General features: G+C 39.5%; 1 protein-coding gene across 1 annotated transcript in view; it reads right to left on the reverse strand.

Annotated features, from left to right (window-relative positions):
- Nucleotides 1-834: 834 nt before the first annotated feature.
- LOC145978217 (extracellular serine/threonine protein CG31145) overlaps nt 835-27,469 on the reverse strand; it is a 451,413-nt gene continuing 424,778 nt past the window's right edge. The window contains exon 7 of the mRNA XM_083110675.1: nt 835-8,113. Coding sequence (XP_082966801.1) covers nt 7,921-8,113 — 193 coding nt within the window. The 3' untranslated portion in view covers nt 835-7,920. The remainder of the gene's footprint in view (nt 8,114-27,469) is intronic.

A 27,469-nucleotide genomic window follows, 5' to 3' on the forward strand; every position in this document is an offset into this window, starting at 1 on the left:
TAAAAGGCCCACGTTTCCAGTCTAGTATCTAGAGGTATGTGGTTCTAACAACTGAGCTGACGATTATCAGTTCAGCGTTCACCTTGTATTAAATAAATAAGAACATTGTATTGTATTCATCCAATTAGCACTCCTTTATTGAGTCAATCATACCATCCATTGTTAAATACAAACTGACAAGGCATGTTTTAAAATTTAAATATTATTAAGTACATAAACTACTGGAAAATAGCAGCACATGGTTCAGGATTCGTACGACTTTCACATTCACACACAAATTTTTCTTAACTTGAAGAAAAGAGGAAAAAAATATAGCTCTTAAAAATATAGCTTCACTCATCTTTCTCTTACAAGTTTATACATAACATTTTCTCATTTATCTATCCGATCTAGTGCAAAGAGACCACAATATTAACCCATAAGTTAGTTTATAGAACTGAATTCTTACCAAAAAGCACAATTTATTTGCCCCCGAAATATATAAATCTGAACAAACAATATGACTACTGGGACGTAATTGTTATAATAAAGAAAGTTACTCTTACTATATTAAGAACAGAACTGAATATTTGTTGTTAAAATGTCATCCAAATAAACAAGTAGATAAGGAATGGTATACTTTGAGTTTGTAAAAAGAGTTATACTAATATCACTTAAAAGTAATTTTGTGTACCAAAATTGATATGAAAAACACGAATGTGCAACATTTCACAACGCTTTTTAAGTCATAAAATCAAGTTTAACAACAATGTTTTCTTCACGCAAACTAACAATGTTCTTTTGCAATAATTTATGTTACAATCTATATTTCTAATCATTTTTAAAAAAAACAACAAAAAACAATTGTTTTCCCGAACATGGTTTAACAGAAATAAAAAAGAACGGAACGGTTACGAGGCAATGATGAAATCTGCTTCTTAGAAATATATTGTTTTGCTTAATACGGGAAGGGGTCATAGGTGGCGCCAGGAAGGAACTGCGGTCAGTGACCAGAATGAGTATTTATTTAACCTTATACTCAATGACTCAGCATGTTATTCTTATTATTTCTTGTTTTCCGTAAGGTTGCACCCGTACTTGCATTATTGATTTTGCATATTTTATAACTATACGGAGCAGCTTTTTGCCCTACACACATTAAAAGTACAATGTCAATAATTATTTAATATATGCCGATCCTGTATAAGCAGAGTATAGTCACAAAGACACTAGCAGACTCGTAAAAAGCATAATATAAGTAATTTCGTAGCTAATTTACGTAAGCAATTACATAAAAGAGTAATGAAAATTGTGCATTACTTCTTTAAATCGATTTTTAATTAACACTAATTAAAAACAATGGATATTTTACAGAAGCTAATGAGAAGTGAATTACACTTTGGACATTGTATGGCCATCGAAATTACAGCAAGTACAGAGCATTCCCTGACATTCGCTACGAGACTCGGCGGCAAGCGGCCCGGCATCAGAGCTTGTCTTTCCCGGTGAACGGGTCCGCGACAGTCGCTTCTATTAAACCTCGTAAAAAAGTCTAGATTAACAAGGTCAGTTCTGAATAAAAGTGGAAAGAAAAATGTGGAAATAAAGTATACAAAGACAATCCACACACCATCCGTGAGTTAAAAGGGAGTATTTTACGAGAATTACAGTAGACGAACTTCCACGTGTAAATGCCAATTTCCTTCGGAGATGCCAGGAATGTGTTGTAGCAGAGGGACATCATTTTCAACACCTTCTGTAGTCAAGGTTAGTACACAATATGAAAACTGTAATTTTAATAGCCGACTGTAGCGACTGTCGCTGACCCGTTCACCGGGAAAGACAAGCGCTGATGCCGGGCAGATTGCCGCCGAGTCTCGTAGCGAATGTCAGGGATTGCTCTTTAGATTACTTCATTGCATATGTACTATTGTAAGCTTCTTCCATATTCATTTACTATTTTTTTTACATTATTAATGAAATAAAACTTAAGGTTGTGGTAGGGGATACTGACCTGAATACGAGGTGTGCGCAAGCACCCTCTAGCACCCCCTGGCGTCGCCTACGGAAGGGTGGTGGGAGTAGATATCATGGAGGATTTTTGCAAACAAGAACAATTCTAAATGTTATGTTGAAATTATGTAAACGTGGAAGATCGGAGTTTAGAATTAATCATTAACAAAATGGTGGTTAGAAATTCAAGATAGCGGAGACAAGATGGCGGAATGGGATTTGGTAAATTCCCGACACTGATTTTAACCACAATTTGGAGCCCATGCGTATCCTGTTTTTCTCTTTCAACATTGGAAATGTTTATAGTTTGAAGAGCCAGTTAACGCTATGATAACCATATAATAACGCGAACCGCAAAATAAAATCCTGTTTCTTTGAAAGAGTTACCGCCGAGCAAGTCGATCCAGAAGATGTTGCAGTATTTCCAGGGTGATACGAGCCAATTCGCTTTGGAAAAATATCATCTTAAACCACCTGCGCGTGGAATCAGGGGAGCGAGATTTCAGCCTCTGATATCATCATTTTGGCTTCCCCAATACCCTCCTGGGAAGAATGAACCACCTCGAAAGGAGAGTGGCTTTTACCTACCTCCAGGATCTTGTGCTTATAGGATTGACTTTCAGCGAACTCCGCTTCTAAAAGAATTTCCGTGGCCCTGTCCCGGATGAGAAGCCATAAATGCCGTTCGGCTTCTTCTGCTATGCGAGTCAGGAGCAGAATTTACACCGCTCTTAGGCCATGAATATTCTGTCTTGGCGAAGTCTTATTCCATAGCGGATCTAGCGAAAGAAGAGGACATGGTACAGCCATATAAGGCTAAGCTCAGAGTGCCTTTTCTTTTTTACAATCGAATCCCACTTGTACAGTCACGGACACTGCCAGCTTGTAACAATTCCATTGAAAGTCAATGTATTCATTACAAGCCGGCAGGGTCCGTGACTGTACAGCCACGGGCACATCTGGGTTGCGACTATTGTATTGAAAGACAATGGTATTGTTACAACCCAGAAGTGTCCATGACTGTACATTGTTGTCAACAACTATTCTGATTGCAGGCCTAACTGGCGGCTGGCCTACTTTTTGCTACATAGCCCTATCTGTTCACCAATTGTCTTCGGGGATATGTCAACAGCATCAGTTGCGAATTAAAAGATGTAGGGGTAACATCGCTCTCCCGTTGCAACGTTGCAAAGCGTACGCCTGATTTTGTCAGCTTATTTGTACAGTGTTTGGGTGTTTTGTGTACTAACTTTCCGTGCTTTGTGTACTATTGTACAACTTTTATCCAGTAACAGCTCTGACCAACTCGCTCTCTTCCCGGTTTTACAGTAAGTTTGGCAACATGCTGTGAATCCGACGCTCATTTGTTTCTTTCCGCCAGTAACGTTCGGTGCCTTGTGACACGAAAATGCCCGATGTCAGTCGAAGAGAATTCAACTGATCGCCAATTCGTTGCTTCCCAGCCGCCAGCTGGACACGCGAGCGGTATAAAATTTCAATTAACAAATCTAAGGTGTTTGGGGAAAAAACCCATAAGTCACAAACGGCGATTTTCTGTTGTTTTGTCTCAGGTCTCACTGAATCAATTAAAATTACAAATGTAATTTTATATTGGACATGTGTAAAGATTCTAAGCATTGATGATCCAACATATTATATCATGTCTATAATGATTGCTATCAAAAGAACACACACAAAAACGGCCTCCTGTAAAATTGCATTTTTTGACTTTAGTGCTTTTTCTCGAACAGCCCTGAAATATCCTAATTCATTTCAATAACTTTTTCAGCTATACGCTCATAATGAGCATAACCTATGCGTCTATAGACCAAAAATGCATGCTATACACACACAAACACATCTTCTGAAATACATAATGTCTACTTTCAAACGCAAAGTATGAAAACAAAAGTTTTACATCGTCAAGATTTTAAAATTTCAGAACTTCAAAGTATAACCACCCTCACCTTTCACTTGATTTAAATGAATTAACTCTCAAAGCCCATATGATACCAAGATAAAAGTTACAATGTTAAATACGTAAAAAACATACAAGACAAGAAATAACACTCATTAGAATAACAAATATTCCATAGAACCCATATAGCTTACATGAAGAAAACACAAATTAACAGTAACGTAAAGTTATTCTTTTCAAAATCACAATGGTACAACCTAGGAACAAATAATACATATTTGCAATCTACATTCAAGATTATATAAGTTAAAACCCTGAAACCTATAACAACCAGGCAGAAACCAACACAGCGTATAACTTAGAAGTTAAAGATTAAAGTCTAGAAACGGAATACATTCTGCACTAGTTAGTGTGAATCCAAGATTTGCATTAGACTAGCTAAAATTTAGTTACCTTTCTAGCATGAATCAAACAAGATACTCATAAATATCTTTACTTGATGCTAAAAGAAACACCATTGAAAACGTTACGACCACAACGCTACCTAGGGAATAATCTATTCCAATTTAAACTAAGTTTTAACTATTTTAAACTGAAAATTAAGGAGAAAGGACATCCAAATACATAAGAATTGTCCACATTTTACAAATTATAATATTAAAAACCAGAAGCGGTTAAAACTATTTTTATACATTAAATGAAGTCAAAATAATGTATAATACATGACAATTTTTCAAACAATTTTTTCAGTTGCAATTGATGACCTTACACATTAGTTCAAGTTCACTTAATGTTCACATTTTTTGTTTCAATAACGAAACATGGAAAATATGTTCAACTGAAAGAATTAAGGTTGAAATCCTAAACTATTTGTCTACGCCAAGCATTATTTTAAAAATTATTGGATTAATTTCGATATTTTTTAATTTTGTACATCAAGGTTTGTAATTATCGAAAAGAGTAAAAAGAGGACATGAAATATAAAAGCTTGCCAAGTTGAACATTTATGTTCAAGAAGTATATAAAAATAAATTACACTTTACGAACTCGGAGAAATAGTAAGGCACATATAGCTATGAAATTAACATAAAAATGAAACATATCTATATGTTATAATACAAATAATTCATAACATCAACTTGACGATGTTACATTATTTTGTAAAAGTACATGCAAAACTTGGATTTGCACCAACAAGAAAAATAGTTTTGAAGTCAGTAACACGGTGTGTGCATATATAATAAATATTATTTCATTGTATATACACATTGTAAATTAAGAAACAACTATCCTAAAGCTACAAATATTGCAACCAATATGTATTAAATACACGACCAAGCATTCAAAATGCCACACGCACACATACTTATACACACACGCACGCATACGCACTGGGTCACTCACGCACACCGTCACATAAAGTTCAGAGGAAAAAAAAACGATTTATCACATTTATCATTTCTTTGTAGAAAGCTACTCTTTTGTTATTTGGCATTGTTCGTTACAAATCTCACTTAATAATCCTCTCAAGCACTCACTGGTTTGTGAACAAAGCTGTTCTTAACAATAACATTACACTGCCTTAGTTGTAATTAATTATTTTCAAAAAATTGTAATTTTCGATTCGAACTTTGCGTATGAATGTTATGAATTGGTATCCTGAGGGAATATAATTGATATGACCTTTGAGCGGCACGGAAAATTTTTAATCACACATATCATATGTTTGGTTGAATTGGATAGTGACAAAGGATTTAACAAAATAAACTCAAAGACATACTGAGCAACAATTGATCTTGGTCATTAATAATGCACAATCAACAATTAATACCATTGGTAAATTTTGAAATGATCCTTGAAAGGTTTCTTCCATTGTTTACAAAGCTCATTGTTGTAGAAAATATTATTTGGTGCACAATACGTAATAAATATATCGTGTACTTGCTTTCAAAAAAGGTTGGAATACAGGTTTCTTCGTCTTGATATGCCTTTGTGTTCTGGTTCGAAATATACAATAACAGAATATATTTGTTTTGTTTTGATGTAAATATATGACTTTTGTGTGTATATAGAGAAATGTTTTTGATATGGCACAACAATCTCTTTCTTTACAAAGACATTTCCCCCCTGTGTCCAACGAGAAAATATAGTCAGTGCTCCAATTTCTTTGGTTCTGCAAAACGAAAGATGCTTTAAAATGTTGTACATTTATGTATCGTTTCAAGTTTCATCTTCCCACCTACAGAAAATGAGAGGTACGACTTACTTCCATTATTCTTGTAGGGTAATTGACGCTTGCACCGATGAAATTAGTAAAATAACATCTTATTAATATACCCAGTATATACCGTGTAAAAGAAACTAATTCTGTGAATTGACCTTCAGAAATTCTGGGTAAATATTGCTTTCATAATAGGTATTGCTTAATACAATACTCAAAATTATTAAGACATTTAGAGAGAGTTACTGGTCTTACTGGAACTATTAGAATGAAAATACAGGGCGATTCAAAGTCCGGCACTATAGGGCAATTCTGTTATTAGTGAAAAAAAATGGAAAGAGGGCGAGGTTGTTGGAAATATGTGGTGTTCAATATAATGCACTTGACTTTTCACCATTGAGACTGTACAGCCTCAAGGTTGGTTCTACGTTTAAACTTCAAGCACATTAGGCTGAAAACCATATAGTTCCAACAACTCCTTCCACTTTTCGCTATCTGCACTGATCTTATGGTGCCAGACTTTTGAATCATCATGTAAGTTAAACATTCCTTTGATCTGTTGTTTCTCCAGAAAACCTCTCATTTTCAGAGATTAACTCCTTTTGTCAGTACTTTAGTAAGCATGTACTTAAATCTGCTAAGTACACTTCTTAGATAAATGAATGTGAAACAATCGCACAGAATACTCTCAAGTTGAAAAGGTTCTAACACAAATTGACTCAAGGATTTCGATTTAACAACGCAGCGTAGAATGAACCACATCTTAATTACTGGGATCATTATTGAAAATCAACATTGTTTCTATCTTTAAAAATATACTCTCAAGACATTTACATTTCCGTTGCTGACAAAGTTTTCTTGTGTTGTTTGAGTCATTTGATAAAACATTCAACAAACAGAACTTGCGCATATCGTTCGTCTTCTGTTTTTCCACGACGGTGCTGCCATCTGTGGTCGCGTGGAAACGACTTTCCAGTGCCGCGATATTGTCAACCATTTATTACACGCAGGTGTAACATCTTGTAGTAGTATGTCTATGACGGAACTGCATTCAACATTTTGAAGCATCTTTCGCGCTACTACTTAGATAACTTTCATTCATTGAGCAAACATTCTATTTGCAAGCATTATAACCATTAGTGGCCTAATGACGTCAGAGGACCATTAGCCAATAAGAGATCATGACTAGTTCTTTGGAGCAAATCTAGCTGTTGACCTCAACAATCATGTTGATAATCACGTCAGACAATGATCGTATCTGTTAGTCCACGACAACAATGATACACTTAGAAATAACGGATAAACCTTCATATTTTTTTTGCTGGAATCAGCTGTTTGCTGCTGAACCGTATAACCTACTTCTGTGAATGTCTTTAACGATGAAGAGGAAGCCTGAGAGATACAAGAGATGTAGGAAGAACGTGGAAGTGGTCTGACCGACCTGGCGAACAATGGAATTGTTAGGCAGAGAAAAATACAAGTATCATTCTGTCGCCGTCGACAGATACTCGTCGCCGACTGCCACAAGGAAGATCAACAACCAAGCTGGAAAAAAAACAATAGTTCAGCACTTCACACAAAGCACCTATGTTTACAAATAAACTCTCCACCCCATAACAGTCTTTTTTTTTTTGTAAATTACTCGCTAGGAACGACGGGTAAATGAACCCAATTTTTGCAGACCTTTTCTGCTTTGCGGTGGGCAAGTCTTTCGCAATGGATTTAACCACTTCTTTCATCGGACGGGGTACAGAAGCTCGCATGGGAAATGTCCAGAAGGGAGTCTTCACTAGGATAAGTCGTTTTGGACCACCGATTCCAGTCCCTCGTTCTTATGGATGCAGTCTCTGATGGTCTGAAGCACTATCTTCACCCGGCGGTCCAGAGCGGTGAGATGAGGCTCCCAGAGCACTGGTGAGACGGGATCTCTTGCCATCGACTCCAGCATCAGTGTGCTCAGCTTCTTTGGTCCATTGTGGAATCTGCAAGTGACCAGAATATGAAATTAGCCATTGGTTGCTAATATTATCTAAACTCTAGCGTAAGTACACGTTTTACGTATATGGCAGAGGAAGCCAAATATATGTTCAGCAAGTTTATATACAATCACAGAAATCACAAATGTGATTCAACAGAACATCAAACTGTGATTGTTATTTTTACTCATTTCTTCTTTTAACAGTTTTTAACTTAAATTTATCAAATAAATTCACTGCAAGGGTTACGTAATTCATGTCTACAATAAATAAGTTTTGGTAGTATGGGGTTTCCGTGATTCAACTGATACCAACTCCTGCGTATGATGCGATTGATTGATTTCCATCCACTTTATCATACAAGTACAAATTGCACCATGATATGGGACAGGTCAATAACGTTTATGTTTTATTTTGAATACACAGCAATTAACCTATACTTATATCTATTAAAATAATAAAAACAATAACAGAATTTTTAAAACAATATAGAAAAATGTAAGAAACAATAATACTTTGGGAAAGTTACAAAGGAAGCTCTTTACTGTGGTTCTACATTTAGATGGACGTAGATTCTTGTAATCCTCTGGCAACTTGTTAATTTTACATTTTGAAATTCTAAACCACTTTGTGTTTGGATATGCGGACAGTTGAAAGGCAGAGGGAACTATACATACAGGAAAAGGTCTAAATATGGGCCCCCCTTTTTACGTTGTCATTTTCGGAGAAAAAACTAATATATCAAACACCTGCCTTTAAAATGCATATCTATTAAATATGTATTTAAATGTAATAGCATGCTGAAGTATAGAAGGTCTCAATTTTTTTAAAAAATAAGCAATTTCCAAAAAATTGTAAACTGATGTATTTCAAAATTGTGGTCTAAATATGGGCCACTAGTGGCAATATCACAAAAAGCAATTAAAATTTAAAGAAACAGTCATTTATCGCTAAAACATTATGAAATTCATATTTATGAATAATCTGTTGCTTTGAAAATCACGCGGAATAGGAAAAACCGAAATTATGAAAAACATCCACATATTTGTTGAAAATGTGATCTCAACATTAGGCCTCATGTCATAGCCCATATTTAGACCATCACGCTATTTTTCTTCTTCAATTATTTTCGCTCTCTGTGGTACATATTTCACAAACAAATCATGGCATTATAAAAGCCCACATTTGTTTTATGTACCGCTAATATCATAACCTATACAAAGCAGATGAGAATTCAGAAAACGCTGAGTTAAAACATACCTGCAAAACGTTTTCGTAGGTGGCAATTCTATAATAGCGTCCAAAGCCGAAACTAACCACCAGTTTCTCTTGCGAATTGGCGCCGCAACCTTTGTCCTTAACAGAGAACCAGTTCCAATAGCCTCTGCCAGGCTGCAGCACCCTGGAGCGCTGATAACTCCAAAACCCATATTTAAACCTTCGCCCATATTTAGACCTACTCCTGTACGAGTGTTGTACTTGTGTATATCCATATTTCTTGAGAAGACATCAGAATTTATATGAATAAAACTCTGTTTCTAGTATGTACATACATGGAGGAGATAATATTTGAAATTCACTGAAAATTTGTTTTGTTGGGCTTGAGGGGGATACATTCCTAATTATTTTAATGTCAGTTTTTGCCAAATAAAAACTTTCTGCATTTCGGATAAACTACCCAAGAAAGAGATACCGTATGTAAGTACAGGGTGAATTTGTCCTAAGTATACTGTCCTTAAATCTTTAAAAATTATTGATTTCTCAAAATTCTCGTCTTGTAGCAGAGCCTACTTAACGCTGGCGAAACTTTGGAAGTTCAAAATGCATTCAGTCTCCCCTGAGTCTATCCTGAATTCGTCAAAAAACATGTCGGAAATAATGCTACGAATGACATGGCAGAAAGAATTAACATCGCACGTAGAACTATGCACGTTCCGCACGACATTTTATCTTGTTTTGGTAACTGATTAAAGGGGAGTAGTTAATTTCCTGCCAAGATGAAATCACCTTCGTCAATTGACAGACATATCTCAACAGATACTTTCAATTCAGAACACAGATGGCAGAGCTGTGCAGCACGGGAGTCAACTAAGCTAATGTGTTTAGATTGACAGGTGGCCGGCCCTTCTGAATATCTTGGTGCTATTTCCATGCAAAATATGGTTTAACCCACGGAGCGAATTAAGGGGGTTGATGCCCCTTTCATAAGACCCAAGCATTCCTAGTAATAGCGGTAAATTTGCATTCCTTACAACAATATTATCGCTCTAAAAATATGGAGTTTTATTTACATTTACAATATAAAATTGTTAATAAAATTTTTCGTTATTTCAGAGGCGTGGAGGGGGAAGCGACTGTAGTTACCAGTCTTCCCAGCAGCGTGTACTATTTCGCTCTGCCCACTCGATTTCCCCTCTTCTCTTCCGCTATGCGCGGAATTGCTCCAGAGACAACCTCGACAGAGTATAAGAGGCAGTTAACTAATCCCAATATTGCACTTCAAAATAGTGTGTTCAAGTACGGAAATTACAGAAAATCGATCTGCGCGCCATCTCTTAGTATAATTTCAAACTGCATCGATTGGCACACAGTCAGTTGTTTAAATGTAGAACAACAATCACAGTTTAGATTTTCGTTTCCAGTTTCGTAGAAATACTCGCTACCTCATATCTATTTACATTCATTAAAAAAATTATTCAGCTTGGACCGTAGACTGAACGGAAATGTTTATCTAGAGAAGCTTCCTAACTTTACCATCTTTGCAGTCAAGCACTAAAAATAGGAACATTTCAAGTCTCTTCCAGTTTGTTGGGCCAACTTAATTTCTCCTCCAAATTTCTTCATCGTTTCCGAAAACTTCAGCCTCCAATCCGGCAATTAGAGACATGTTTTGTAAGAAATTACTAGTTTCCACTGCCAAGATCTTATTAGCATTGATCATTTTCAGAGTTTCAAAAAGGAATTCCTTCTCCCAGGAAGAAACTAAGTTATCCTTGAGGTATTTACTCCATTAGCTACGGTTCTGGATGGACGAGGGCGGAAAAATACGAGCAGAGGACAAACTTTAGTTCCTCTGGGGTGGATCTCTTAATGCATTACTTTTGCCTGTCCTGGAGGGCGACGGGATGGGCGCGAAACGGAAGAACTGCGCGATCAATTGCGCGCGAAAAGTTGCAACAGATAATTTGATTATACGCGAATTGAAAAAAGACACACTGTCGTACAGTGGGATCCATCAGTATTATCGTGCAATTTGTCCATGACTGTTTTCATTAATTTTTCTCTTTTCTCTGTATTTAAGCGATGGATTCTTATGTACGTGGGATCCATGAGTATTATCGTGCAAATTGTCCATCACCATGTTCGTGCACTTTATTTGACCCAATAAGAGCTTCAAGAATTAAAAGAAAACTCAAAACAAGCTTTTGACAACTTCTGCACCAGCATACATAAAAATCCATCGTTTAAAAACACATGGGATGTAAGAGAAAAATTAATGAAAATAGTCATGGACAATTTGCACGGTAATACTCATGGATCCCAATGTACACTGGTGCAGAAGTTGTCAACAGCTTGTTTTGAGGTTTCTTTTAATTCTTGAAGCTCTTATTGGGTCAAATAAAGTGCACGAACATGGTGATGGACAATTTGGACGGTAATACTCATGGATCCCAATGTACTTCGACTAATGCTGTGCGCCAGACCTAATCAATGTATATTCATTCCATCGTTAGCCTTTTGTCATATTTTCTTTTGTTCACTGTTAATCTACGTATATCGTCGTCCAGGATAAATAGACATGCACGATCGATTTCATTATGTAAGTTCTATATTTCTGTTATATTGTTTAATTTGTGAATTACACACTTTTGTTACTTACTTCTCTCGAGAGTTATATTTTTATCTCATACTCTGTGACATTGATGAACCCGCAGTTAATGCACACTTGGCATTAGGAAAATGAGGTAGAGACAGACACCTGATGTTTGAGGCGAATAAGAGCGACAAGAATAGCTCGGGTTTGTTTTTTTCGGTTTGTTTATTAAGTTTATTTGGTAAATTTCTCGTATCGGACAAACGGCTGAAATTTGCAAGTTCATTTAATTTGAATATTCGTACTTACGTATTCTGCATTGAGAAACATTGCTGAAGGTGGCACTTCGCTTAATTCACGGAAATAAGCTCTATTTGCGACATATCGAGTAAGTTTTCTTCGTTTCTTTTTGCCTTCGGTAACACGCAAAATGGCGGTCACAGTTTCACTACCGTACTCGGCATGCAGTGTTTCCACCCAACTGCACCCAAAAATACCTACGTAGTCCCACAAATCATTGACGCATAGCCCACGAACCATTCATACATAGCCACACGAACAATTACCGGTAAGGTCAGGTTAGGTAGAGTCACGTATAGGTTACAATAGTTAAAAATTGGTTTCGAAAAAAATATGCGTAGCCCCACACACCATTCTCGCATAGCCCCACGAACCATTGACACATAGCCCCACAAACCATTTGCGGAAACGTACCTTGTTCAGTTACAAAAACACGTGTTTGGAAACACTGACCGAGATTAGGTCATCACACACAGGCTACATCCACCTGGAAGTGAATGGATGCAAGAGCTTTCGTGCATCGGTCACACATTTATATCGAAAAATAGATTATTTACCGGCAAAATTCAATGAACGATGCGAGAAAACACTTCCCCGAACTTCCATAAGTATAAAGAAACTGCATTCGGTAAGTAATTTCTCCTGTAAATTTGAAGAAATCCGTTGTCCGATACGAGAAATTTACAGTTTATTTTATGCGCAGAAAGGCTAATCGGGACTAGACTACAGTTTTCGAAAAGGCAAGAAGCAAAGATAACCTCTGAAGAAAACTTAAAAGGTGCAGAAAGAAATGAACAAGGAATAGCCGCAAAGAAGGAAGAGTGAAAAATATAGAGAAAACTAAAAGGGAATCAGGAACAAAGCAATGAACACGAAAGGTGTATTCGCATGTTAAGGCTACTGTTCCATCCCCTTAGCCTAATTTCGGCGATAAACGAAACTTTATGAAGAAACACACGCGCGTTCAGGCCTCGACTCGAACCCGGAACTCTCCGGGGCGTCAAAGGAGTAAAAGAAAGTAAGAGAAAGTAACAGCTCAAAAGCAATTCTTAAATAACAGTGGTGACAACTGTTACGTGGTTTCCAATTCGCGATTAAAATTATCCGATATGACATCTGGTGGGATTTTCCGGAACTACTCTATGTAGGATACGATGTTGTGTTGAAGTCGTTCAAAGCATGGCAAATGTTCGGAAGAGTAATGTTTGCTGTTCAGTTTTTTCTCTAAATCGTTTTGTGGTTCAGGACAAGTTAAAAGTTTACGTGTGTTTCCACTCCGTGGAATCAACAAAATTAAATTTGTAAATAAATCAGGGAAAACAGAATTGATTGACAGAAGATTGGCATGGGTGATAACATTGAAATGCAGGAAGGAAATTACGAAGAATGCACGAGTCTATTCACTTTATTTTCCGAAAGATGACTACCGTGAAAGTAAAGTTTTAAATTGTTCTTTATGAACATATTTTTTTTTTCGAAAACAATGCATTATCACCGACCTTGTCTGTGGTATTATGTATGCAATTTGGAACATGTGAAAGTCAATTAAGTGCGAAGATGAAAATAGTTGAAGTACAGAGCATTCCCTGACATTCGCTACGAGACTCGGCGGCAAGCGGCCCAGCATCAGCGTGTGTCTTTCCCGGTGAACGGGTCGCGACAGTCGCATGCTACAGTCTGTTCTTTTCGCTCTCCCTGCCTTCGCTCTGTTTCCCTTTCTGTTGACGTTGCAGACTGACGCCAGTATAATCCTCCCTCGGAAGTTGTGTTGTGTCGTGTCCGTGTGTTGAAGATTGTGGCTTAATATGGCACCACAAAAGTTTACATTACAACAAAGGATTTATCTTGTCGAGTGTTACTTCGGAAAGAGGGATTGTGGAGAAGTGCGACGACGTTTTGTAACGAAATTTCCTGGTGTTCCCGTTCCACATAGTCCACTATATTAAACCTCGTACAAATGTTTAGAGTAACAGGGTCAGTTCTGAATAAAGGTGGAAAGAAAAGTGGGGAAATAAAGTATACAAAGACAATCCCCACATCATCCGTGAGTTAAAAGAGAGTATTGTACGAGAAATCGGGAGAATTACAGTAGACGAACTTGCACGTGTAAATGCCAATTTCCTTCGGAGATGCCAGGAATGTGTTGCAGCAGAGGGACATCATTTTCAACACCTTCTGTAGTAAAGGTTAGTACACAATATGAAAACTATAATTTTAATAGCCGACTCTACCGACTGTCGCGGACCCCGTTTACCGGGAAAGACAAGCGCTGACGCCGAGTCTCGTAGCGAATGTCAGGGAATGCTCTGTAGTTAATGTCTGTAATCGTAAAGATAACCAGAAAAAGAAAATCTACATGCTAACGTTGCTGTTTCATTCAGTAAGTACTTTTTCAGTGAAGATAGCCTCGATGAAATTGTGAATTCTATTATTATTATCCTGCGTTATTATTAAACGAGCCTGCCTGTTTAGGGGGGGGGGGAGCTGCAACGGTAAGTTTACATTTTTCTCCTGCCCAAGCTTTGGAAATACAGGTGAATTGCTTTATTTTCAAATAATTTCCGAGAGTCCCAGTTACAATCTGAGGTGCAGATGAAACAGCATTGCTTGGAAGAACCATTAGTTTCGTCTGCGTTCTCCGTGTTATTTTTGCCTATCATAATTAAATGCTTCATTCGCAGCACAGCTTCACCTTCGTTATAGTTCCTGGAATCCACATCGCATTCGCTATATTTAAATATAACGCGTAATTTAAACGTTTCTTCCATCCCTGCAATGACAACACGCTGCTATTACGTACTACTACTGAATGTAAAGAAAGATTTATCCTACATAAAGCGGCCATATTGGAAGCGACACTAGCGCTCAGGTGGTAATTTTAATCGTGAATTGGGATCGTTTAATTTTTTCCCTATTTGAGAGTCTGTGGGTCGAGCCTGTATTTTAGTCCTTGCACAGCTTCATTTTGATTTAATATCCCACAGTCTTTACCTGCTTTCGACTTTTTAATCTACTTAATTCAAAGGGCAAAGATTTAAAAAGTGTACGTTTGATTACTACGAGGGTTAAGTCAAAAATTATGTACACTTTTGCCACAACTTTTCTCAGGTTGGCCGCACTGCCCTCAGCGATTGTGTGCTACAAGGTTGTACTTTTGTGGTCGTGTGGCCGAAGTTTGATCTTAATCGCGCAATTTTCCTTTCTTTTGTTGCAGTTTAAACATGGCCGCTCCACTGGCAGTGTTCACCAAGGAAGAACTGCAATCAGTGATCTAATTTCTCTGGTCTCAAGAAGTGTCCGAGGTTGAAATTCATCGCAGCCTTTCAGTAAAAAAACAGGGACAGCGCTTTACTGCGTAGAATTGTGTATGAGTGGATCGAGAGGTTTAAAAATGGCCGGACAAGCGTGAAACACGAAGTGGGAGCAGGACCCCATCAACCTCCACCACTGACAGGAAGATTCAACAAGCTCAAGAGATGATTCTGACGAACCGATGGAATCATCCGAAGCGATTATTCTGACATCATCAGATGTACTGAAAGGCTGCGATGAATTTCAACCTTTGACACACCTTCAGACCAGAGAAATCGGATCGCCGTTCTTCCTTGGTGCACACTGCCAGTGGAGCGGCCATGTTGAATCTGTAACAAAAGAAAGAAAAATGGAGCGATTAAATCAAACATCGGCCACATGACCACAAAAGTACAACCTTGTAGCACACAAGCGCTGAAGGCAGTGCGGCCAACCTGAGAAAAGTTGACAAAAGTGTAGATAATTTTTGACTTACCCTCGTATATACATGCATTGCTCATCATTCGTCATTATGGACATGGCATAAAGGATGTATAGTTACCATGCAAAAGATGACATTTATATAAAGAAAATGAAGGAGTATAAACCATTAGGTGTATGTTGGTCCCTCATAAGAAAGAAATACAAGGAAGGGGCGTAACAAGCCCAATGTCTTCCTCTGTGTTATCTATAACTGAACTGTAGCCAACAGCAGAATCACGTAATGAACTATCCTCATTAATATCAATTTAAAAAAGATTGTTGCGAGAGAGCAATTCGTCAGTGCATGATGTCATCTTCGACAGTGACTTTTCACGTTCTCCACACAATAAAACAGAGGGAGAAACATTTGGGCAACAAAGGGTCCCGGGTTCGAATCCTGCTCGGGCTTGGTTGTTTGTGAATGTCCATTCATCAATTTCATCACTCATCCCCGTCTTCGCAAATTAGCCAAGAGGCACAAACGCGAAGTAAAATAAACTAAATCAATCAATCAATCAATTTGGGCAACAACATGACTGTCTACACTACGCTCCAGTTTCGAAAATCTAAAGAAATGACTAAGTAGCCAGATACGTATGAAGCACCACTCGAGAAGAAAAAAAGTATTCGTCGAAAGTGACTTCTCATATTCTTGTTCCAAACCCTTCATTTGTCTCGTATTATCAAATTACTTCTCCTCTCCCTCTTTCCTACACATTTTTCCATGTCAACATTTCCCAAAGAATGTAAAACAGTGAATTAGCAGGAGCAGCAATTCTTCGCTGTCGCCATCTACAGTAAGCAACATGCCTTCAGACCGGGACAAATCTTGGCATCCAAAACGAGGACAGAGAAAGGTGCTAAACCGCCGCGGAATTGAAACCGATGTTCACCATTACAACATAAAAACGTTATCCAAGCGCGACAAGCATTAAACGTGGCCGAAACGAAACCATAAATGCCCCCCTCGCGAGTAGAAGATATATTCTTTCTTTTTGGGGGGGAAGGGGGATCGCTTGCCCCCCTATTTTGACCAGAATTTATCTCTGAGCAATTTTAGGACCATTAGACATTGCCTCGACGCCATGTTGGACGTGCAATGAATCGCGCGGGAAAACGGGCGGTTTATTGGTCGTAAGAGCGGTTGATGGGCTGTCGATAACAAGCCATCACGTTCGCAGGATTTGAGTCCTTTTACGGGCGGAGAATATGCAGCGTCTCGAACATCAATTCCGCATGGAGATAGCTTTTTATATCTTCTCATTTATTCGCCTGATATATCGATGGAGGCTCCGTCTGTTGGCCAATGGGCGAACCGTTATTTGCAGGCAATGCTATTGGCTGTCTCGAATCGAGCACGTATGTTGATGCTTCTAGAAGCTGCTATACGTCGTGGTTATGATGCGTATGTAAGGCTCAGTTGACTGAGAAAGAAGTTGATCTGCAACACTGCGAAAGTAATGAAATTTACAACGCATTTACATTGTACAATTTATACAGTGGACTCTCTCTAATTCGAACTTTGATAATTCGAATTATTAGGTAATTCGAACAGAAGTTTTATTCCTCTTGAAACCAATGTTGAAAATTCATACCCAATTCGAATTTTCGAACCTTTTATTTAGATAATTGGAAGGCAGCTATCCAGACAGCCGTAGGGAAGAGAAAGTTCCTGTTTTCTGGCTTCACCATCTCCTCAATAACGTGGGAGTACATTGTTCGCAATGTGGAAGCGTGGCGCATTAGTGATCATTTGATTGATTGATTGATTGATTGATTTAGTTTATTTTCAATCGCTTTTCTGCCAGTTTTGTCTACTCGCGAATATGAGATAAGGAATGATATGATGAAGGGACATAAAGAACACCCAAGCCGGGACTCGAACCCGGAACCTCTGGAGTCGTAGCGCGCTGTGCTAACCACTCCGCCACGGAGGCCAGCGTTAGTGATGACTTGTTTCACGCCGTGTAAAAGTAAACAAAAACCACAAACTTCTTTACGTGAGGACACGTGTACGTAATTTTGAATTGAATTTTTAAGTCCACTTTATGGACAGATAAGCTAATCCGGATTGGGATTACAGTTTAAAGTGGGATCCGAACCAGTGTGCAATGTTATGTATGTCATTGTGTGTGTTAATACAGTGTACATACTTAATTGTGTTTTCCATTCAGTGGTAGCTTAATTGCTATTGTGAAAATTTGCTTTTGGTTTGTAAATTTTTTGAGCAAGATCCACTGCATGTTCATTACTTTTGTTTAAACTGTAGTATGGTAATTTTTATTATTTTTTAAACAATACTTGTTTTCATAAATAAGAATTTTGGATAATTTGAGTTCTTTTCGTACCCCCTTTGAGTTCGAATTAAAAAGAGTGCGCTGTAATGGCCTCAAATACTGCCATAACGAAGACAGAACTTTCGACTAGAATAAAACTCAATTCATCTCTATGATGTAGAGATCCCTGTTGCCTAGCTGTTGCGAGGTATGCCAATTTTTCCGCGCCTTGATCCGCCAGTGGGTGGGAGTTAAAAATTACGCGTGACTCACATGCGAGGATTTCTCCCACGAATATTGAGACGCGAGTGTGTGGAAGATTATAATCTGATTTGGCGGGGTTTCAGTTGGGACGCCATCCAGCTGAAAATATGATTAGCATTATTAGTTTCCCAGTGCCAGATGGACGCGTTAACCCAAATCTACATCGTGTCTCGTTTCTCAATCGCTCGCTTTCCAAATTTTAAAATAAATTCAGATCTAATATTCACGGTGTCCCTGAATGATGGCTGTGAAGAGTTCCATGTGGCTACGCTTGATTCCACAATAGGATAAGTCGCATCCATCTGAAACGGTAATACGGAAGTAACGAGCGCCGCCAAGCGGATTGGTTGAGCAAGTCGGTCGCGAAGCCTTGAGATATTCGCACGACAAATCATAACATTAAGTGCATAATTTCAATTAATGTTAAGTTTTATTGATATTTTTCTTACAATACAGTGTGAGGGCACAGTTTAATGACGAATTAAGTTTCCTTTCGTTGTGCTTATCCCATGTAAAGTACCTCCAATGTGAGGTCATTTCGTCAACCAATGTGCTGTCACTGCCTTTTATTGACTCGCCTGTATGCACACGCCTTGCGCTTGTAAGAATCTCTTCACAACAGCCGGCTCGAGCAACATGTGGCACAGTAGGAGGCAAGCAAATTGTAGGAGGCAAGCAAATTGTCCATCCCCATGTTTATTCGGTTTTTTACGCATTGAAATCTTCAAGAATTGAAACAAAATCGCCAAACAAGCTATACTGACAACTTTTGCATCAGAATATGTAAAAATCTGTTCCTTATGAACTCGCAGGGAGAAAGTTCATGAAAAGAGTCATGGACAATTTGCCGAGCAATGCTCGTGCATCCCACTGCACAGTTTGATAAAAAGCGAGAAAACAGCCTGCAAAACTTGTCTAATTTCCTCCGCAAAAGTTCGTGGGGTCTCTCTTATCGCACAACCCTAAAGCAACCTTGCGTTCTGACGTCATTTGAGGACTACCTACGTTGTTAGGTTTGGTTCTATTGGCTCAAATACACTCAAGATTTTTTATTTATGATAAGAGAGTTAAACCTATCTAGCCTAGCCTAACAATAAAAGCATTGCCCGGTGACGTCAGAACGTAAGGTTGCTCTAGTGTTGTCCAAAAAGGGAAGAACCACGTTTTGGTGACACGGTAATCTAATTGGAGAAAACAAAAGCATAACGCGTAACACAACCGTAAAAAAAAAAACCAAACGGAACGGCAGAATCAACACCCAGTGAAAATATGGCCCAGTGACACTCATTCAATACGAAGGCGGGGAAAAAGAACTTTAAAAGTGGACAGGACAGGTAAAAATGTCCATGAGTGCAAGATTATATGGAGAACAAGTGTGCTGTAATTCCCAATTACGAATACACGGCATTTTCGAAATCTGTGTACAAAATCTAATTTCTCTACTGTTTTTTATTGCAAGGATTAATGTTGAGGGAACTGGGCATAGGAAAACTGAAAAATGCATAATTTTAAAATTCCCTTAAATACTGATATTGTAGTTCAGCTCATATTTATTCGACCTCCGTCATCTCTTTTCTAGCTTGTACTTTTCCTCGGGGTTTACTAGTTCTCCCCACTTAAGGTAGTTTCTCATTGTTCCTTCTTCATACATGATAGTGTCTCATAGATATAGTTTCAGCTCACAATTTCACCTCATTGTCTTTCTTAAACTTAAACCATCTTCTTTTCTAGCTTTCTTAGTTCACAGTTCCTCCTCCGAATTCCAGATTATTCTATATTTCCCTTTTGTGGATCTTTTAAAATTCTAAGTGACTTTATTTATCTTCTACACTCTCAATGACTTCCAGATATCTGGTTTGTTCCAGCTCTATCAATTCTGTTTATCTTCTACACTCTCAATGACTTCCAGATATCTTGTTTGTTCAAGCTCTTTCAATTCTGCTTATCTTTTACACTCTCAATGACGTCCAGATATATTGTTTGTTCAAGCTCTTTCAATTCTGCTTATCTTTTGAACTCTCGGTGAGTTTCAACTCTCTGATTCTTCTACCTCTTCTCTTTACCTTTAACTCTCAACGGTCCTCAGCTGTTTCGTCTAGCTTTTTCTCATCTGTTTATTCTTTGAACTCTCAATGATTTCAATCTGTTTCTTCTGGGCTTTTATCTTTACCAGTTTCTGCGTTCATCTTACATATTTTGTTTCTCCAGAGTCTTTCATTTCTAGCTCATGGTGTCTTTCTCTCTATCGCTCCTGTCTTTTATTTGATGTTTTAGGTCCACTTTACGCACAGTAAGGCTAATCGGGACTGGACCTACATTTTAAAGTGGGATCCGAACCACTACGTGCCTCCACCGGGTATCGAAACCGGGACCCCTTGATTACAAGGCGACGACGCTACCACTGCACCATCGGGGAAGGCCTATATCGCTCCTATGTGACTAGTGCTCATGTCTATGAGCAAGCCATATCTTTACGAGATCCATCGCAACTGAAGTAAGCATATCTTCGTCCGCCCACGCACCGAACAAGCTGCCTGCAGAAATATCACCTTCAATTCCCAGCCCGAACGCGGAGACATCCGCAGCTTGCATTCCGGGTAGCATATCCACAGGGGGAGCAGGAAAACACAGGCTAACCGACAAATAAATTCTGTAAACCGGGCGGAAGGAGAGGGTTAAACGGAAAGGGGCGGGGCGAAGCACCACAGTCGTCAACAACAGACCGAGAGAACGGACGCGGAGGGGAAAACATTCGTCAAACGTGATGGAGGAAAAAGAAGTCTCGAACGGACGCCCCTCTCCCAGGATGGACCAGTCCCGACCACCTCAACCGAGGGATAAATGTTTAATACGACTCGTAATGGGCACTGACTGGCGTGTTGAATTATTGAACCTCAAATTCCCGTTTGTCGATCCTGGAGAGAGAAAAAAAAATAACAAAGAATGAGCGATGATTGAGCTGTCCATTGTGTTTTGGAACATGGGGGAACGCGGACAGAGGAACGCGGTTCGTTCCGGACTTAATAACCCGGCGCCAAAGCGGCATTTAACTGATGAACAGAAAAGGGGGGGAGGGGTGTAACGTAAAGAACCGAAAACAAAAGAAGGTCTGGGTGTGGGAGGAGTCAATAATTCACAACCTGCTCCCGAAGAACGGGGGGGGGGGGGGGGGGTTCCGTCTGACGTACGGGGAACGCGATGAAACATGAAAGAAAGGGTCAATAATTGAAGCCCCCCCAGAACATAGATTGAATAACTGAAAGGCAAACTTGTCGACCGCCCTATGGTTAATTCAGCTTTCCTTTTCAGCAGCAAATTTGCGAGCTCCAGTGCTTCTTCATGGAAATGCAAGCGTGCATGTGGGAGCTTTTTATTCTTTTTGGGAGACGCCGAGGAAAAAAAACTGGCTTTCTGTACGCTAATTTGTATTCAGGGAGGAAAAAGACAACATGAGGGAGTTTCCCGACAATGAGTAAGTTTAGCAAAGGGCTCGCAGCGAGGCGGGGTTAAACGGCTCGTGTTTTCTCTGAGCAAAAACCGTGGAGAAAATTTGACTTCGCGACTGCCATTGAAAGTGGGCATCCATATATGATGAGGCAAAGTGAGCCAAATGTAAATCCCACGTCCCATGTTCGAATCCTTTACAAAACCTTCTGTCGCTCGTTACTACGGGGAGAGAAATTAATCTCCAACCACCCCCGACCTTCCAACCATGGTTGGAAAAGAACTGCGTCAACTTTCGAACGTACAATAGCGAGAAAAAAGTGAATTGAGTGTGACCCCTTATAGCTACGTGACCATAAACGCTCGACTCTTAGGCGTGTTGCATACAGCGAAAGGATATTCCTTGAGATGGATAATGACATTGGAAATGTACTCTGGAGTACTCTAGGTGAATACGTAGACAAACCATTCTTCCTTGTGGCATTCAATTGGATTTTCTATCTTTACAATTCCTTCCCTTTGCCAAGGATACCTGCACTTCACAATAATAAAAGAATACAAAAAATTAACACAAATCGCAGAACTTTACACAAAATCACTGCAAATTATCGCTTATATATCTGCAACAATTTGCTTATTGATTGAAATTACAAGTTCATGTCTGTAGCATAATGTTATACGTAAGTGCTCCAATTCATGATTATTTCCGATCCTACTATTTCAATGGTTTCTAGCTCTTACAGTTCTTGAGATATTGTGGATTGCTTTTCAGAGATCAAATATTGATGAGTTTTGAACACTAGGTAGCAACAACTAAAACGGAAGATCACCAACATATGGCAAGATCGTCGAGGTGTTGGGGCAAAGGAAATACAGTATTGTCGACCTGTGGGGCAGAGGCAAGTTCGTCGGCGTGTTGGAGCAGGGTAAATATCGACGTGTGGAGCAGAGGCAAGTTCGTCGGCGTGTTGTAGCAGAGGCAAGTTCGTCGGCGTGTTGTAGCAGAGGCAAGTTCGTCGGCGTGTTGTAGCAGAGGCAAGTTCGTCGGCGTGTTGTAGCAGAGGCAAGTTCGTCGGCGTGTTGTAGCAGAGGCAAGTTCGTCGGCGTGTTGGAGCAGATGCAAGTTCGTCGGCGTGTTGGAGCAGGGTAAATATCGACGTGTGGAGCAGAGGCAAGTTCGTACTCGTACGGGGCAAAGGAAATATCGTCGACGTTCGGGGTGAAGAGGAACGCTCGTCGACGTTCGGGTGAAGAGGAACGCTCGTCGACGTTCGGGGTGAAGAGGAACGCTCGTCGACGTTCGGGGTGAAGAGGAACATTCGTCGACGTTCGGGGTGAAGAGGAACGCTCGTCGACGTTCGGGGTGAAGAGGAACGCTCGTCGACGTTCGGGGTGAAGAGGAACGCTCGTCGACGTTCGAGGTGAAGAGGAAAGCTCGTCGACGTTCGGGGTGAAGAGGAAAGCTCGTCGACATGAGACGAAAGGGGAAGACAGACTAAATATATCGTAGCGTCAATATATGTCCAGCAGCAAGCATGATATCCTCGTATCCTGAAAATATTATGGATATCGTAACAGGTACACGAAGCTAAGTTATTCGCAAGGTAGCGACTCTATGGTGAACGCATCTTCTCCCTTCTTTTTCCCACGATCCGGAAGCTTTATTCCGTATCCTTTAACTCTCTTTTCCCCATGGGTGAACTGGCTTTCCATCGATCTTCCGGCGGGAATGAATAAAGCCGGCGAGAACGACCCACGTAGCGGAAAGCTGACCATTTATCACTGCCATCCGCCTGGCAAGATTCCCGCTTACAAATGGATACCTTTCAGCCGATTCAACAGAGGCCAGCGTGTGCTTCTAATAATTGTCCAGCTATTGTTTACATTACTGAGATTCCGTTGCCTTTGTTGCGTGGCTAATTACGCACCAATCGGGAGCGTACGGTGGACTATCCCAACAGATTTAACAGTTCCCAGGCACTATTTGCAATTTAATCTGTCCCCGGGCCATTTATATGGTTCTGACAACAAGCTTATTCCATCTCGAGGAGTACAACAGCTAGGAAGATAAATTTCGTGTGAAAAGCACATATAATGTACGAGGCCCTCAGCAGTAATTTTACGTCGCTTTTCTGCCACTTTTGGCTAATCGCGACGACGAGAATGATATGATTAAATTGATGTACATTCACAAATAACACCCATACCCAGGCCGGGGTTCGATCTCGGAACCCCTGTGCTAACCACTACGCCACCGAGGTCGACTCAACACCTATGGGTAGAAAAGGATCGTATGAAGTGACAACAAAGCCATTATCACCAAGCGTAGCAACTATATCGACTTTGTTAGGACAATATACAAGATCTGTCAATAAAGTAATGGGACTGTTTTCAACATTAAAACTACAAATCAACTTTATCTCCAAAATAGTTCTCCACACCGTCGGAGACTTTGTCCCACTCTCCATGGCGGCGCTGGAAGTCCATAACTGGAATCACCTTTAGTTAGTCGGCTACACCATGATCACTTAATCAACGTTGTCCACTGTGCCAAAATGGCGTCGTCTGAGGTGGATCCTCAATTTGGGAACAGGAAAGGGCCACAGGGACTCATCAGGGAAATAGGGGAGCTGAGGAACCACAGAATGCCCTTTTTAGCCCAAAACTCATTGACAGAGATTGCGCAGTGTTCACGATGCCCAATTTCTGTGTTAAATCTGATGGACCGTGGTATCTACGGTATGCGCCAAAATATACAGTACTGAAACTCGCGCACCTCGAACGCGCATGTGCGTTACTCGATGGGGCATATCTCCAGCCGCTCGTGTTCTCAGTAGTAAAAAGTAAGTTATAACTCGCTAATAATGTGTATGTAGTGTTTCTTTCATGATAAATAAACTCACAGATGACAGCAATGTAATGTTCGTCTTTTAATTTCGGTACTGTATATTTTGGCGCATACTGTATTATTCAAATCCAACTCATCCCCTATCATTCTTACGATCAGTCGATGGTTTGACAACACGACCGCTGATACTCTTTCTATTTTGTCGTCGGTTTTCGAACCTGAAGGTCTTCCAGCGCAGGGTTCTTCGTTTACAGATTAACGGCCCTCCGAATATGCTCTGTGAAACTTGAACACTTGTAACCACCCCTCTTACATGTTAATTGGTCTAGACCTCTCGAGTCCTACTTGGCGCGGAAGACTTGCTTCCACTCCCTTACTCCAGAGAGTAAATAAATGCAAAAGGGACTAGGAGTTGCTTACATTAGCTTCGTTCTTACAATTGATGGAGATTAGTTAGAACCGAGCAGAAAATCTGAAGACTTGGAGAAAGGTCGATGGAATTAATTACATCCAGACCTACTCGACACCAATTCGATTTCCAACGCATTATTGGTGTTAAAGCGACGCTATTTGACTTCCCAGAATTCAATGCACCGTGTCAAATGCCACCCGGAGCCTAATATTCGTGCGTCCTTTTTCACCCTTCCAAATTCTCTCTCGGATCGGGGCTTCTTTAGTTCCGTGGCCACGCGAGGCAGAGGCCGTTAATTGGCGGAGTAATTAAACGTCCCTCAGTAGGCCCTCGCTCGCTTATCCCCAGAGGAACTGCCTCACCGCGAAAATTCCGCCATTGATCCGTCTTCCTCGCCAAACTGCTCCTGCATCCCGTGTCACTGGGCTGTAGGGAACCGAGTGCTTGCACGATGGAAATAGGCCCCGTGTTCGACTCCTGTTTGTGGTTTTACACATGTAGCTCTCGAGATGTACCCAGAAATGTTTGAATGTACACCGTGTCCATAAATATACTGTCATACTTTAAAGTGGTATTACGTCGCTTTGGATAATCGTATTTAAATGAAATTGGTGACATTTGAAAGAAAAACTCAAATATTTTTGTGCATGTCAACAAGGGACACCAACTCAACTCAACTAAGATTTATTGGACTTACAGCTTTACATGTGGCTGTTTATGCCCAGCATACATTATAAGTACATAAGATACATTTTTAATATAAATTTTACACACAAAGTTCATAAAAGCTCTTAAATACAATTTTATATAACTACATTAACTCATTCAGTAACAAAAATATATTATAATTTTATATCAGCTTTTCTCAAAAAAGGAAGTATAACATATCCAATTCCAACATCTGGAGCATACAACATTGAAGTCATATTAATGGGAAAAGGAACATTAATTTTTGACAAAGTTTTATATAAGGTCTTTCTTTTCTCTGAGTGAATTGGACATTCCAAAATAATATGATCAGCATCACCCCTTAAATCACCACAGTCACAATTCGGAGATTTTAAAATGTGTATTTTAAATAAATGATGATATGTTCTCGCGTGACCACTTCTTAGTCTATTTATTAAAACAATTGCATTTCTTGAACCTTTACAATTATAAAACCAAGGTTTTTTCCTAGTGTAATCAACATAGCAATGGACAACAATGAACGAGATCAAACATAGAAACTGAAATAAATTCACTCCTGACAACAATGGACGATGCGGGTTCATTGTTGGATATTTAGCAGGCATGCAGGTTTCATGTGAATGTTTTCCTTTAAAATTGTGTTGTTATTACAGAAGATTTAAGAACGTAGTTGGTGTGTTTTAGAATATCATTACACGCAGAGTTTGGTGAACGTGGATCGTGGCTGCAAATGTCATCAAAGGAAAGGCCATAGACTTGACGGTCTGTGACTTTTTTTTATGGGGTTACATAAAAGATTGTGTCTATGTACCCCCATTGCCTCAAAACCTGCAAGAACTGCAAATTCGCATCACTTCTGCAATCCAGTCCATCCCTGTGGATATGTTGGAGCGTGTGTGGCATGAATGGGAATATCGCCTTGATGTCTGCAGGGCCACTCGTGGGGGCCACATTCAATGTCTATGAGTTGTAAAATAAAATATTTGAGTTTCTTTCAAATGTCACCAATTTCATTTAAATAAGATTATCCAAAGCGACGTAATACCACTTTAAAGTATGACAGTATATTTATGGACACGCTGTATATTGCCTCGATAATATTAACAATTTCACAGACATATCGAGAATATCAGTTCATAATACCGACTATACTCTATCCCCGGAAACAAGGCCGCGCATAGCGGCAGAGAAGCGGAGGGGGTCGAGTGGGCAGAGCGAAGCAGTACACGCTGCTGCGAAGGCTGATGACTGCAGTCGCGCCCCCACGCAATCCCGATCCCTCTCACGTGTTCATTGGTGGAGTCACTACTTGCGCAGAGACTTCGTTTTCGTTTGCTCCAGAGATAAGAGAGATAGAGTATAGGTTCATGCGCGTCGCCAGAATTTTTGTACGAGTGGTCAGATCGTGACATAAAACTGTTCCGTGAAAATTATTGTAATAATAATTATAAACTAATAACGAACTATTGTGTTATTGTCAATTTATTACAATTATTATTGTACCGTATATGGTACAAACTTGTACTATTTCTTGCTTGAG

The sequence above is a fragment of the Lepisma saccharinum genome, chromosome 24, assembly GCF_977018435.1.
Source record: "Lepisma saccharinum chromosome 24, izLepSacc3.1, whole genome shotgun sequence".
NCBI lineage: Eukaryota > Metazoa > Arthropoda > Insecta > Zygentoma > Lepismatidae > Lepisma > Lepisma saccharinum.